We start from the raw sequence: 16,023 nt of genomic DNA on the forward strand, positions 1-16,023 counted from the left end.
GGCAGTAAATGGACACAAGATATCTTTTTGGGGTGAGGGAAATGTACTAAAAGTGGATGGTGGTGATGGTTGCACAACTCTGTAAATTTACTAAAAATAAGTGAATTGTACATTTAAAATGAATGAATTTATGGCATGTAATTACTTCAATAAAGCTATTAAAAAGCAAAAACAGGGGCCGGCCTGGTGGTGTAGTGGTTAAGTTCGCAGGCTATACTTCGGCGGCCCGGGGGTCGTAGGTTTGGATCCTGGGCATGGACCTACGCACTGCTCACCAAGCCATGCTGTGGCAGGCGTCACACATACAGAGGAAGATGGGCACGGATGTTAGCCCAGGGCCAATCTTCCTCAGCAAAAAGAGGAAGATTGGCAATAGATGTTAGCTCAGGGCTAATCTTCCTCAAATACACACACACACACACACATACACACAAAAGCAAAAAAGATACTTTACTCAAAATTCAGATGAATTAAATTGATCTTGATGTACATCTAATTTTACAATTTGCCAATCACATAAAAAGTTTTCTAATGAAATTGCTTCTTGGCCTTTTGGCTATGATTGAGTCTATTTGTTCTTATCAGTTTAAAAAAGTTTTCCAATGAAAAAAAGACATAAAATTTTCCTCACTTGATTATTCTTTGACATATTTTTTTAAGGTAAATATTTAGCATCAGTATTAATGAAAACTATGGAGTAACTGAATCACTGGTGAAAAAACTTATCAAGCTTTAATTATAAAATTGATAGATTTCATATATGTTTATAAGTTGGTAAAATAATTTAAAGAAAATAACAAAATTAATAATTTTAAGCACTGATCTTGAACACAAAAGCAAGAAAGGATAGTCTATAATCAGAATTCTTAGTTGTCAGTTCCAATTACGATTTTCAAACAATGGTTTGTTTTTTCTTGGCTTGAGGAAGACTGTCCCTGAGCTAACTGTGCCAGTCTTCTTCTACTTTGTATATAGGATGCCACCACAGCCCGGCTTGATGAGTGGTGTGTAGGTCTGCACCTGGGATCCGAACCTGCAAACCCCGGGCCACCAAAGCAGAGTGTGCGAACTTAATCACTATGCCACTGGCTTGGCCCCTCAAACAACAGTTTTTAATTAAAAATTTTTGAGTCTGATAAAAGCCATAAGGTGCACATACACAAAGTATTTTGCATAAAAACTATTTTATGAGTTTATGAACTCTCCTTAATAAATACTAAATACTATAAATCAATATTCAATTTGCTATTAAGAAGGGAAAAGAATCCCTCAAATTTTCTGCATTCTGACATGATATACAAGTCAGGTTTTGGAATCCTTGATTATAAGTGATACTCCATATTGTAGGGACGACCACTACATACCTATTAGTTTAAAAAAAACAAAAAGCCAACCTGGCAATATCAAGTGCTAGCAAGGATGTGGAGCAACTAGAACTCTCATTCTTAGCTGGCAGGAATGCAAAATGGTTCAGGGACTTTGGGAAACTGTTAGGCACAGTAAATGTTAAACTTACATTTACCATACAATCCTTCTATTCTATTTCTAGGTAATTACCCAAGAGAAATAAAAACCTATGTTCACATGAAAACCTGTATGGAAATGTTTATAGTTACTATCTTCATAACGGCCCCAAACTAGAAACACTACAAAGTCCTTCACAGGTGAGTGGATACTGTGACACATTCATACAACGGACTACTACACAGCAATAAAAAAGAATAAACAGGGGGCCGGCCTGGTGGCATAGTGGTTAAGTTCAGTGCGCTCCACTTTGGTGGCACAGGTTCGCGGGTTTGGATCCTGGGCGTGGACCTACACACTACTCATCAGGCCATGCTGTGGTGGTGTCCCACATACAAAACATAGAGGAAGATAGGCACAGATGTTAGCTCAGAGCCGCTCTTCCTCAAGCAAAGAACAAACTGATACATACAACATGGATACATTTCTAATCCATTTTGCTAAGTAAAAGAAGCTAGACTCAAAAAGTTAAATACTGTATGATTCTATTTATAGGACATTCTGGAAAAGTCAAAACTATAGAGACAGTAAACAGACCAGTGGTTGCCAGAGGCTGGGGTGGGAAAAGGAATTGACTAAAAAGGGTCACAAGGGAATTGTATAGGGTGATGCAAGTGTTCTATGCTTTGATTGTGGTGGTAGTTACATGACTGTATGTGTTTGTCCAGGCTCATGAAAAGGATGAATTTTACTGTATGTAAATTACACTTCAGTAAATCCAATTATAAAAAATTGTGGGGATGCAGGGAGCCCACTGGGTGGAACCTTATATGGTTTGAAAAATCTCAGTCTGATGGTTTTCATAAGCTGCTCTTCCTTCCCTCTACTGAAAACCATTATCCAAGTGAGAGAGGAAAATTACTAGGGGAGAGAGACTTCAGGAATTCATAAGAAATTTTATGGACAACAGTCTGGATTTATATGTAAGACTAATTAGGAATGACTGTGCCCTATAAAGACCTATTTATTCTGTAAAAAATTATATTATAGGTTCCTTCAAATAGTAATCTTACTTATGCTTTTATTATAAACTTAATAAAAAAATGAACAAAAACTTTGGGAACACAATTGTTATAACAAGAAGGGCACTTATCAATAGCACTCTATGTACAAAGCACTTCTGAATTTCTAAAGAAATTTACAGACTAACAGAGAAACAACTTGGTTGGAAATAATTAAAGGTAGTAAGGATTCTGCATTTTTTTCCCCATAAAAAATGGATTTGGTTACTTAAAACCTGTTGGTTTTCTAAAAATTCAGCAAGGTATAGATTTTTTTTTTTTTGGTGAGGAAGATTCACCCTGAGCTAACATCTGTTGTCAGTCTTCCTCTTGTTTTGCTTGAGGAAGATCAGCCCTGAGCTAACATCCATTCCAATCTTCCTCTATTTTTTGTATGTGGGTCACCGCCACAGAGTGGCTGACGAGTGGTACAAGTCAGCGCCTGGGATCTGAACCCGCACACCCAGGCCACTGAAGTGGAGCAGGCCGAACCTAACCACTACACCATGGGACTGGTCCCTGATTTTTTTTTATTGAATAAATTTGACATGTAACATGGTGTAAGTTTAAGGGGTACAGCATGTTACTTTGATACATTTATATATTTGTAATATGATTGCCAATGTAGCGATATTTATCACATTACATAATTATAGTACAATATTATTGTCTATATTCATCATACTGTGCATTAGATCTCTCTGTCTTATCTACCACTTGTTACAAGTTTGTATCCTTAAACACCATCAATCTCATTCCCCACCCCATTTCCTGGTAACCACCATTTTACTCTCTGTTTTTCACAGGTTTAACTTTTTTAGATTCCAAATAAAAGTGATATCATACAGTACTTATCTTTTTCTGTCTAACTTATCTTGCTTAGCATAATGTGCTCAAGGTTCATCCATGTTGTTGGAAATGGCAGCAAGGTAGTGATTGTTTCAGCAATGAAAACTAAAAAGAGGAAGAAGAAATATGATAATAGAAATGAAGCCGCATACAGTGTTTCATAGCATCATCATTTTTGCCACCAGTTTCTTTAAAAAGATGTCTGATATTGTCCAACACATTCAAATGTTAGATATTGTCCAACACATTCAAACACACAAACATAATTAAACAGCATATATTCAAAAGAGCCTGCTCTCAATGTTTGCAGAGTGAGATATTTGAAAAAAACAAACCTCACCTGGTAACATCTTGAGCAAGTTAGCCAGTTGATTGTTCCCCACAAACGCCAATACACATCTCTCCAAGATTTTAATTCTTCAAAAAGACTATTCAAATACTCATGAACATCCCAAGTCTTATCTCTGGGGAAAAGAGCCTCAATTGTTATATTATTTTACAAGCAAGTAATATAAACAATTTGTTTTAAGCCAATGTTTTTAAATTTGTGGCTTATTTCCAAAAACATTTCCCAAATGATGGCTGTGGGATGGACTACACTGAATGGTAGATATAATTTCATTTGGGAGTTTGTATCTTCTTTCTTTTTCTGTGGACAACAGAAAAAGGTATGAAAGACTGAATGCCAAATTATTTTGCTAAACTAGATAAAGGGTTATAAATTTAATATAGCTTGAGTAGGTTAACAGTTGAGACTTAGGCATATGTTGCTAAATGGAACCTTTATTCTAACTGTACACATTGTGAAATAAGTTGTTATTAATTATTGGTGATTCTAAACATTTCACTAATGTATAAGTCCTCTATATTATTGTCAAAAGGCATTTTCTAGTAATTGACTAATATAGTAAGATGCAATAAGGTCTCGGTAATACACATTTTTAAATTAAAAAATATAAACAAAAAATAGCAAAAGCTTAAACCCCTACTTGCTACGGTCACATGTAACTCAAGTTCTTACTTTTTTCCCAAGTCTCACAATCTTTTTGAACTTTGCTATTTTTGTCCTTAGTTCAAAAAATAACCAAATGCCATCACGTTAATACAAATTATATAGGCATATCTGTTTTAAGCTATTTAAAGGCAATTTTTTAAATGTATACATCAACAGCTGACTTGTAGGAAATACTTTTTATTCAAAGTTGAAGTTATCAACTTTTTCACATAGTATTAATAGTTACGCTGTCAGAATGGAAGTTTTCAAAAGGTGAATCAAGTCTCAAGACAAAAAAATATAAAATCCCAGGTGCTTACAATAACTAATGAAGATTCCCTGATTATTGTACCTAGAGAAAAATGAAACATTCTAAAGTTGACTGTGCTATTAATAGCATGGTCAAATATAAGTATTTCTGTTTTAATGTTTAAAATATTAAATCTAATATTTGTAGGGCTTTTTCTTTTAAAAAGTGCTGTACATTTTTAATATAGAGAAAAAAAACAAGCAAAAAGAAAATTAAGACCATCCATAATACTATCACTCAAAGTATTAAACACGTTTCTAGGTTTATTTTATAACCTGTTTTTTCCCCCTTAATTTACTACTAACAAGTTTCTACGTAAGTATATTTTCTTTTACATCATTATTCTCAAAGGCTGTGCATAAAGAGTTGATTAGATGTGTTTTATATAGATATACTATTGTATGGATATATTTGAGTTTGTTTAATCTTTCGGGTGTTCCTTTTTTTTTCTTTCTGTTTAAACAACCTAGCAATAAATCTAGCAATAAACATCCTTATTAAGTGTTTTCACAAATCCAACATTACCTCTTTGGATCAATTCCTAGCAGTAGGCAACTGTCAGAAAATATACACATTTTAAAGTTTCTGCTTTCCTGAGACATTAAACCAATTTACAAGACTCCTTCCCCAACTCCGAATAAGAACTGGTTTTGAACTCAAAGGGAATAAAAAAGGACTATGTATTAATGGAATACTGACAAAGTATGAAATAAATAGATTATGGAAAATGCAATTTTGAAGACAATTTTCTTCATTAACCAAAACTCATCTGAAAGTAAATTTTGTCCTCTTGTCAAATTAAATACAACATTTATGTAGACAACTAAAATCTGCTAGTGACAAGAAATGATTTTAATGGCACTGACCAGAATATCTTTCAAGACTAATGCAGAATAATTTTTACTATTTTAAAGCTTAAAAACATCATGAAATTTATCCAGTAAATAAAATATAGCTTTTATAACAATTTTGTTTTGAAAGTAGCATCTTTCTAAATCAAAGTTGGATCATACGCAGAAAAGATGTTATCCTATTCCTTAAAGGAGTAGTTATGCTTTTATAAATATGCTAGTAATTCACATAAAAAAGCTGTATTTTATTTTCACTACACCTTATGTGAATGTAGATAATATTTCCATGTCGATCTACATTGATTTTTCCAGGAATGCAAGGAATTCTTCTTTCTGTTTCTTTTGTCAAAAGTTTTTTACACAAATAGCATCTATAACACAAAGAAGATACAAAAACATCCAAGAAGAAAATTTAAAATGTAGTAATATTAAAGAATTTAGCTGCATTATATAGTATACGAAAGAAAAACACATCACCATACCTGTATAATGTTGCTGCATTATTCCGAGAATCTGGATTCAAGTACTCAGGATCAAACAGTCTCTCAATCTTCTTACAAAAAAGTTTACTATTAACAACAAATGACGAACAAATTAATTTTCTATATTTACTTTACTAAAGGTACTTCATAGTGAAATGAAAATAAACACTGACCTATTTGCACATACAGAGAAGAAGATTAATGAATCCTTAGAGAGCCTCTCTTTGGGAATTTGTAATACATTTCTAGTGTTCTAAGTAAATAAACTTACTAATGAGAACTGTTTGATCAAGATCTATTTTCATAAGAAAAGTAAGACTGATGGATATCTACCTCTCTTTTAATCTTTTGTTACTGGAATATTCAAGATTGAGGACTTGGGGAATTTAACAATCCTGGGTCTACCAATAATTCAGCATGTGAACTTTGTCAACTTACCTAACCTCTCTGAACCTTGTTTCTTCATCTGTAAAATAGAGTTCATAATTCCAAACTCACAAGGTTTTATGAGGGTTAAATGAGACAGTGTTTTTAAAGAGTGCCACACATGGCATTAAGCATTGAATAAATGTTAACTACTTTATTATTATGCATAATACGACTGAACTTTAAGTCTTTTAAATATGTTATGAATTCCGATTGTATGTTCTGACTGTCTCCATTTTCCCTCATGTAATGTCTGCTGCTATTAAAGGCCATATCTGGATTTAGGATCCCAATCCTATTTTCAAGTATTTAGCTTGTGGATAATTCTCCTGTCTCATTCCCCTTAAGGACTAAACTCTTGGATAATCCCTTGCATTATCAATTTCTCCCTCTCTAATGAATCATCTCGATCAGCATATAAACATAATCTAGTATCTCTCTTCTTTAAAAAAATCCTCTCTTGGGGCCAGCCCCGTGGTGTAGTGGTTAAGTCTGGTGCACCCCGCTTCAGTGGCCCAGATTCGAGGGTTCGGATCCTGGGCGCAGACCTACATCTCTCATGCTGTGGTCAGTCATGCTGTGGTAGCGACCCACGTATAAAGTAGAAGACGACTGGTACAGATGTTAGCTCAGGGCTAATCTTCCTCAAGAGAAAAACGAGGAAGATTGGCAACAGATGTTAGCTCAGGGTGAATCTTCCTCAGGAAAAAAAAAATTTTTCTCTCTTGAGCCTACCTATCCCTAATAGCTACTGCTAAATTTTTCAGTAATTGTTCAGAGCAAAACATCTGGAAAAAAGTTGTCTAAATCCAACTGGTTACAATTCTGTCCTCATCTTACTCTAGATGGTAGCAGCATTTCACACATTTGATCACTTAATCACTTCCTCTGTTTTGAAATCCTCTTTCTTTTTGCCTTTCCTTCTGCCCACTGGCTCCTCCTTCTCAGGCCCCTCACTGGCTACTGCTCTGTTGAACCCCTAAATGTTGGATAGTCTTTATCAATACTCTCTTGCTAATAGTTAGAAAACAAAATAAATAAAAATAGCATTTACAGTAGCACCCAAAAAATTAAATATTTAGAAATAAATTTAATTAAAAAAGGAAAAATATCTCTACACCAAAAACTATTGAACATTACTAAAATAAATGGAGGGTTATACCATGTTCATGGACTGAAAGGCTCAATATTGTTAAGATGTCAAATCTTCCCAAATTGATCTACAGGTTCAATATTAACCCCAAATTCCAATAGATGTGTGTGTGTGTGTGTGTGTGAGAGAGAAAGAGAGAACACGGACAGGCTGATTATAAAAGTTATATGGAAATGCAAAGGACCTAAAATGGTCAAGATAGCAATCTTGAAGAAAGGCAAAGCTGGAGAATTTAGATTACTAGATACCAAAAAGTATTATAAAGCTACAGTATTTAAGACAGTGTGCTGCTGACACAAGGACAAAGAAATCAACAGAACAAAATGGAGAATTCAGGAAGAGACCTCACACATACAGTCACCTGATTTATAGCAAAGGTAAGCGTGCAATGCAGTGGAGAAAAGATGGTCTTGCTGGGAAATCTCATCCAGTTCCATGGTTTTAAACCTCACTTACTCTTAAAATTTCTATTTTTAAGTCGTAACCTCTGACCTAAACTTCAGGCATATATCCAACTATCTATTTTCCATCCTACCTGGATATTCAATAAGTATATTAAATATATTAAATAATCTTAACAAGACCCAAACCTATCTTCTTGATTCCTTTCACCCCAATCTCTGCTCCCAATCTTTCTCCTCTCTATTAATGGCACTACCATCCACTTAGTTGGTCAACCCTAAAACCTAGTAATTATCTTAGAATACTCTCTCTCTTCACACATCATTCCATTTGAAAATCTGTCAGATCTTTCTAATAATATACTCTGAACCTATCTACTTCTTTCCAGCTCCACTGCATCCATTCTAGTCCAAGCTTTTTCATCTCTCACCAGACCACTGCACTAGCCTCCTAGTAGGTCTCCATGCTTCTTACATCCTTACAGTCTATTCTCCACATGGCAACAAGAATGATCTTTAAAAAACAAATCAGATCATGCCAGTCCTCTGCTCTCATTCACACGTAGAATAAAGTATACTCTCCTTGCTATGACCAAAACAGCCCCTACATGATATCATCATTGTTGACCTCATCTCATACTACTCTTCCCTTTTATGCTAAGGCCTGTTTTAATAATTTTTAACAAAATCTACTATCACAATATGCTCATACGTACATTATTAAAAATAACTAATTTAATTACTAATTTTCTATCTTGAGCCATTGGTTCTGGATAAATTTTACTTCATTTAAAATAAAATGGATATATTTCCAAATATATTCTAAAAATGGAATATTTCATTAAAATGAAATAGAAATATATTTTTTCTAATAGGAACATTAGGTTAAAAATTAAATTTTAAAAATTACCTCCTAAACTTATCTTTCTTGTCCTTTAAATCATCAACTTCATTGTGTGTGAACAGATCAGTTATACGTGTAAGAAGATTTACGTTAATACAATTCATGTTGCATGGGGTAGCTACTATGGCATTCATGTTTTTGTGGCAATACTGAATACACAGTTCAACCTAAAAAAACACAGAATAGAAAATGAGTGTTGAAAAGAGTGGCATGAAAGATAATGTCATATCAATACCTTTCAAAGAAAAAACTCATTAAAAGCCTGATCCATGTATTGCTAGGCACTAACTGGGTTTTGCCTATTTGGGTTAATCTACACTATTCCAAGGTGATCCAGCAGGTCAAATTTGTACAAATATACATAACATAGCTAGAAAAACCATTTTCAATCTCCTTAGAATATTCCAAACAATAATGCAATAAGCATCTTTAATGGTTGTGGCAAGTATAAATCTCAGTCCACAAACTCAAGTATACAGAATATGTGACTTCTTATAACTAAACTTAGTGACACTTTTAAGCTTCCAGTTCTCTCAGTGGCAGACACATAATTTCAGTCACTTCAGGGTTTTCTCTGCTGTGTTGTGCTTGCTTCTCTGACTTTCTTTCCCTTTCTCCAACCCAAGGTACGTTTATTTACTTTTTGAGGTGGATTTGGGTTTTGGGGAAAATTAGCAGTGGCTAATCATGTATTCTTCCAAATATTTTGCTTATGACATAAAAATTATCCTTTAGGGCTTAGATTTCAAAACTCAAAAGTTAAGGACTCTTAGTCTCTTTGCTTTTTTTCTGTAACCCTCCCCTGAAGCAATTAATATCGGCAACGAATGAGGAGGGACTAAGGAGTAGAAAGAATACAGGAAACTAGTAAAACCCCAAACAATCAAATAAACAAACAAACTTCACATCTGTTAACATAGCAAAAAAGTATTCTGCCCTGTGTAGTTTTACCAGGGGCTAAAAGCAAATATTTATTTAAAGTAAAACAACAAAAACATATAAAAAACATTTGAATGATAAAGAAATTTATTAAATAAAAATAAAAAGAAGAAAAACAAATACATTTAATGTTAGAGCTTGATATGTATATGTATATATTGTGCTTTTATGTTTCACCAAATAAACAATAGACATGAGCATCTGGTTTAGACATATAAAATATCATTTAAGAGTTGGGCATTTATTCTTTTTTTTAATTTTATTTATTTTTTCCCCCAAAGCCCCAGCAGATAGCTGTATGTCACAGATGCACATCCTTCTAGTTGCTGCATGTGGGACGCAGCCCCAGCATGGCCGGAGAAGCGGTGCGATGGTGCGCGCCTGGGATCCGAACCCGGGCCGCCAGCAGCGGAGCGCACGCACCCAACCGCTAAGCCATGGGGCTGGCCCATGGGCATTTATTCTTAATTTGCTGAACTATAATTGAAAGACACAAACAAGCAACACACGCTTAAAGAAATTACTTTAAAATAGTGAAACAAATAAATTCCAATTAATTTTCATTAATTTGGTTTTAGAGCAAAATCCCTTTTGGGGTAAAGTTAATTCTGTTTAGTTTCATCTAATACAATAGGGAGCTACTCTTTGAGGACAATTGCTTCCTTTATACGCATAATATACAAATGATACATAGTAGCCTTAACCCTTTCTCAACAGAGCAAAATATCTCCAAACATGAGCAATTTATTCTAAGGAAATCACACTCTTGAATCAACAACTACTTTGGTAAGATGTCTTAGAATTTTCTAGACACTTGAAGGAAAAATCAAGTTATATGTTAAATCAAGCATGTGTGAATAGAAGAGCTTGGGTTTTTAAATTAGTACTTACCAATGAATCCATTTTCAAAAACTCTGAAGAAATAAGAATTGAAATGACATTTCCTGGCTCTAAGAAAAAAAGAAAAAAAAATTAAATTCTCCTTTTGATTTGTACCTCAATCTCCTCAGAACAGGCTCCTTCTCACCTTAGAGGATGTTACTTTAAGAAGAACAATTTACCTTACTATGGCTTACATACATGAAAGAAAGACATTGCCTTGTTAAAACTCAGGGTATAGAGAAAATGCACAATAAATTTGCCTTGGAATTAGATTCATATCAAGTAAGACTCCAGTTAACGATATGACATACGCAAACTTCTCCTTAACTAGAGCAGGGAAAAACATAATTAAAATTGAGAATATAGTTCATCACAAAAATCACAGTGAAAAAAATTTTTAAATGATTAATGAGAGCACTTATTAGTGAAGTTATTTCAAAAGTAGTTTAATGCTTATTATGAAAACATACTTAATTACAAAAGATTCTGAAAGGTCATGCACAATTTACTACTGCAGAAGTGCTCAAGTTACTTCCTAAAGGCAGACTGAGTGAGCTTTCAGTAGCATAACCAGGAAGAGGGATGCCGGCTAATGCTATCATTTTAGTAAACCTAAGTTGTCACCCATGAAGTATATTTAAGAAAGAGAAAAAACTGTGATTTTTACCATTATAGTACTAAGACAATCCTTCCAAATAAAGTACTATGCAGACAATGATTAAAATAATCTCAATCTTTCCTTAAATAACAATTCTAGATTAAAAGTTCTCAAATAGAAATGGTGAAGGGAGGAAGGAGCTGGTGAAAAAGTTCCTCAGGAAATTGTAATACAACCTATCCCAGTTAAAATCCAGTGTCTGGATCATCAGAGATTTAATTAAGCATTTTGGTAGTTTTCCTGGTTAGAACAAAGATCATTTTCATAAAAGTTTACATTTGTAACCACTGATTTAAGGTTAAAGATTGCAGAGTAACTAGTTTGCTCCATTTCTTTTACCTTCACTACATACATAAATATACCGGATCAAATAGTTTTTTCTCTCCACCTATTTTGATTTTTATTTTCCACATACATGTCACATCTGGGTAGTCTGGAATCTCCAGACTATGACTGGCTGAAAATTTTGATTTAGCAATCTTGTAATTTTAATTTACGGACCAGTAGAAACTTTCTCCATTAATTTGGTCACTAAAATGTAATAAATTACAAACTTCCTCAGAAAACTTTTATACTATCAGTATAGATTTATTTACTAATAAGAGTTTAGAAATATTTTGGTACTGCTGTAAATAGCAATTCTAGTGCAGAGAAAGACTTTATTAAAACTACAAGTGTGATTTCCTATACAAGTCTGTGTGCAGTGAAAGATTACTTAGTAATTATTCTTCCTATCATCTAGAACACTGGTTCTCAAACTTTCGATCTCAAGACTTCTTTACAATTTTAAAAACTGAGAATCCTAAAGAGGTTTTGTTTATGTAGGTTATATCTATCAGTATTAAACATACTATAAATTAAAACAAAAAACTTTTAAATATTTATTAATTCATTTAAAAAGAACAATAATACACTCATTACATGTTAACATATTTTTATGAAAAATATATTTTCCAAAATGAAAAAAAATTTAGCGAGAAGAGTAACACTCACTGTCTGACATTGCAAATTTCTTCAATGTCTGACTTAAATGTTGGATTCTCATATCTGTTTCTACATTCAATTTGTGGGTATTCTTCTTTGACAGTACATCAAAACTTGACAAATGGTAGTTTCTTAAAGATTAGTTGCAATGGAATCCGAAATCATATCAATGAACTTTTCCTATTCTATTACTTCAAAATCCACTTATTTATCTTGTACTTTAAATGGATCTTTAGCCCATGCTTGATTTTTTTTTAACCTTATGCACTGGTCATTTGGAAAACATAAGGCACTGAGTTATGTACATCTTCCAAATGTTGAAACATTCATTGTATAACATACAAAAAAAATTACATTTGTTAATATGATCACCAGTCTCATCAGAAAAGGCTTTAAATATTGAGAAGCTGTCAAGCACATGGAAGCAGACACAAGTTTTCCAAAGCTAATTCTCAGTTGAAAGCTTGCGTTTTATCATTGGCAACAAATACTGTCAATTGTTTCCCTTTAATTGACCAGCTCACTTAATTCATTTTCAAGAAAATATCTGTCAAATGCCCATGTCTGAATAACCATAATTTGTTTGTCAGTCATTCTTTCAATGTTTTTTTCAATGAAAAATGCTTTTCTATTTTTTTTTTAAAAAAGCAGCTAGTTTAACTTGCAACTCAACTGCACAAGTGCTTTATCTCAAGACAACCATCACACTTTGGTGCGCATCAGAAGTGTACTTTCCGTGTCATCATATAGAATATTAAAATACATATATACTCAAGGGTCAAGAGTTAATAAAATTAGTAATTTTTACTGCTTAGTCAAGGACATTCTTAAGTGAAACCGGATTTTTTTTCCCCTTTTTTAACTACGAGCACATGGTGTTGAAGAATATAGTGACAACTAGTAGTTTCGTGCCCCTGCCCTGACATGTGCTAAAGCTCCAACAGTGTTACCCTCCATTACTTCTGCACCATCTGTCAGAAAAATGTCAACACAGACAGAAAGACAAATAACATCTTGGTATTATCATGCAAATTGTCTTGACCTCATAGATCCTCTAAAAGATCTCCAGGACTCAAGTGGTCCATGTACCATACAGTGAGAATTGCTATCTAGAGACCTGTCCATCTGCCATAAATTTACTATAATTTACTGAAAAAGGATGAGGTATAAATTTCCTAATCTGAGCATAAATACTAATGTCCAAACAATTTTCCACATTCCATGTTTTGCCTGAAGCAACTACCAGGTGACACACAAATTTCACTATAAAATAAGCAATGGATTGTCTTTTACCTAAAGTAGGCATCTCACAATCTTTATTCTCCTTAGCGTTCCTTTTAACATATTTTATCAACCAGGTGAAAATGTGAACGTCACAATGAACTGAAATGTCCATCTCTTCACAGCGCTGGGCATCCATAGATAAATATTCAGCAAAGTACTTCATTTCTGATATCAAAAGATCTCGTGGACAAATAAAATCTTCTTTCAGGTTTTTTGCTTCATCACATACATGGATCACCATGTTTGGCCTTCATAAAAAATGTTACACAGAAATGAAATTATTAGAGTTTTAGAAAAGGAGCCCAGAATATTGATATTTATTGGAAGTATGAGAACAAGATGTTTCTGAAGGTTTTGACCACAAAATCAGTTTTATAGCGTTTCACACTCAGAATTTTTCATAATTGTCTTGCTAACCTGATTCTATCTTAGATTATGACCGATTTTAGTTAAGCTACTGACTTAATAAAATAAAAAAATTTTACCATAGGACTCATAATTTACATGGTTTAAAATTTATTTTTCAAGTTATAAGTTAAAGTTTTAAAAAACAATAGCAATTCACACAAGAAAATTAAATAATACATTCTAATTCTTTTGAGGAACATCAAAGAGCACTTTTACATGGTTATGGGTAATGAGATAGAGATTAAACACTCAAATTTCCTTACTATTAATAAATAGGAAAAATAGTTAAAAAAGAATAAAAAAATTAGAACAGCTACTTAGTTATTTTTAACAGCAAGAGGTTTGTTTCTAGGCATTCATTAAATATAAATTAGTAAATGTAGTTAAAAGGATTCTTAAGACTACAATGTGCTTATTTACATATTTAAAAAATAATTTAATAAGTTTAGATGACACATCAGAAAAATTGCTTCAAAAATTGTATATTTCTTGAATTTACTTTCCCTTGAAAATTATATCACCTCAAAAAGAAACATCAGTGGGATCCACAACTGCTTTCATGTCATTACAAAAGGAAGAAAATAAACAGGAAGAGATACACTGTTCTGCAATATGAATTTAATATGTGTTTAATTGAACTTCATAAATTTCTAATACAAAAAAAAATTATATTTGAATAAAATTGGGCTACCAGAAAAAGGATTATTAATCAACGCTCTGTCAAAGTCAAAGGAATTTAAATAACTCTTTGCAAATTGCTCTTCCAAAGAGATTATAGTCAAACTATAAACAGGTAATGGCTGGTATAAAGAAGCATAAAGTTTCTGTGGCTTTTTGGACCATAATATGAAATACTAGATAATTCCGGTAAAAAAATTATATGATAAATTTTTGTGCCACACAAACAAACCTATCAGTTAAAAATCTATGTGAATAAACTAAAAATCACTGAACTATACACTTTAAAAGAGTGAACTTTTTTTATTATAGTAAAAATATACACAACATAAAATTCGCATCTTAACCAGTTAAGCGTATAGTTCAGTGGCATTAAGTACATTCACATTGTTGTGCATTCATCACCACCATCCATCTCTAGAAGTTTTTCAAAAGGGTAAATTTTATGGTATGTGAATTATATATTAATAAAGCTGTTATAAAAAACTATCAAAACTGGAAATACAAAAAGGAACTTTCAGACATGACGAAAATGTTCTATATCTTAATTTGGGTGATGGCTACATGATGCACCCATTTGTCAAAACTCATCAAAGTGAATACTTAAAATATGTGCAGTTTATTGTTTGCAAAGTATACAAAACAATATAAACTATCAAAACTTGCAATGTATTGAAAGATACATTCTAATTTTTATGTTTCTATAACGAGTAATTATATTCAAATAGTTCTGAAATACACATCTAGTTTCTTTAATAAAGTTGGAGAACTAATAGCAGAGATTTTTGTGGGGTTTTAAAATTTACTTTTCAAATTTTTATGTTAATAGATGTTATTTATAATATTTACAAATATGAAAATGAATTTTTAAAATGGAAAATTATATTCCAATTTATAAATAACATGTATAAGCCATACGTTTAGCTATCAAGCAATTGTTTATAGTTCAACACATGAATTAACCTGATTTCAATTGTTTCAGCAATTGTGTAATGTGAAATTCCTAAATTATGGTAACTGATGTACACAATCACCAAATATTTTATAATTTGAAGTTGATATTCATATTAAATCTTATCTAGCAAAGAACCAGCCTCCTACCCTTCAGATTCTTCAGTCTTTTCTCCACCATTACGAGTAGTACAATTTTCACTTTCTGAAGAACAATTCCTTGTGGAAGCTATACTATGTCTTCCTTAAATACAGAAACAAACACATACAAAAACAAAGGGGGGAGGTTAGCATTTCTAGCTGAGAATGGGTTTTTACTTACTGAATGGTTATACTGTAAATGC

At 32.8% G+C, this 16,023-nt stretch overlaps 1 protein-coding gene across 6 annotated transcripts in view; it reads right to left on the reverse strand.

The window, feature by feature from the left end:
* The window catches only part of SANBR (SANT and BTB domain regulator of CSR), a 67,046-nt gene that overhangs the window by 29,841 nt on the left and 21,182 nt on the right, over positions 1–16,023 (reverse strand). For 5 of the 6 annotated variants that reach the window (XM_058551155.1, XM_058551153.1, XM_058551156.1 and 2 more), the window contains 7 exons: positions 15,830–15,923; positions 13,652–13,890; positions 10,726–10,784; positions 8,902–9,062; positions 6,012–6,098; positions 5,790–5,900; positions 3,715–3,838 (listed from right to left, as the gene is read on the reverse strand). In XM_058551155.1, the coding sequence (XP_058407138.1) occupies positions 3,715–3,838; positions 5,790–5,900; positions 6,012–6,098; positions 8,902–9,062; positions 10,726–10,784; positions 13,652–13,890; positions 15,830–15,923 (875 nt within the window). The remainder of the gene's footprint in view (positions 1–3,714; positions 3,839–5,789; positions 5,901–6,011; positions 6,099–8,901; positions 9,063–10,725; positions 10,785–13,651; positions 13,891–15,829; positions 15,924–16,023) is intronic. The other variant, XM_058551157.1, reaches the window with a different exon arrangement.

Source organism: Diceros bicornis, chromosome 12 (genome assembly GCF_020826845.1).
Source record: "Diceros bicornis minor isolate mBicDic1 chromosome 12, mDicBic1.mat.cur, whole genome shotgun sequence".
NCBI lineage: Eukaryota > Metazoa > Chordata > Mammalia > Perissodactyla > Rhinocerotidae > Diceros > Diceros bicornis.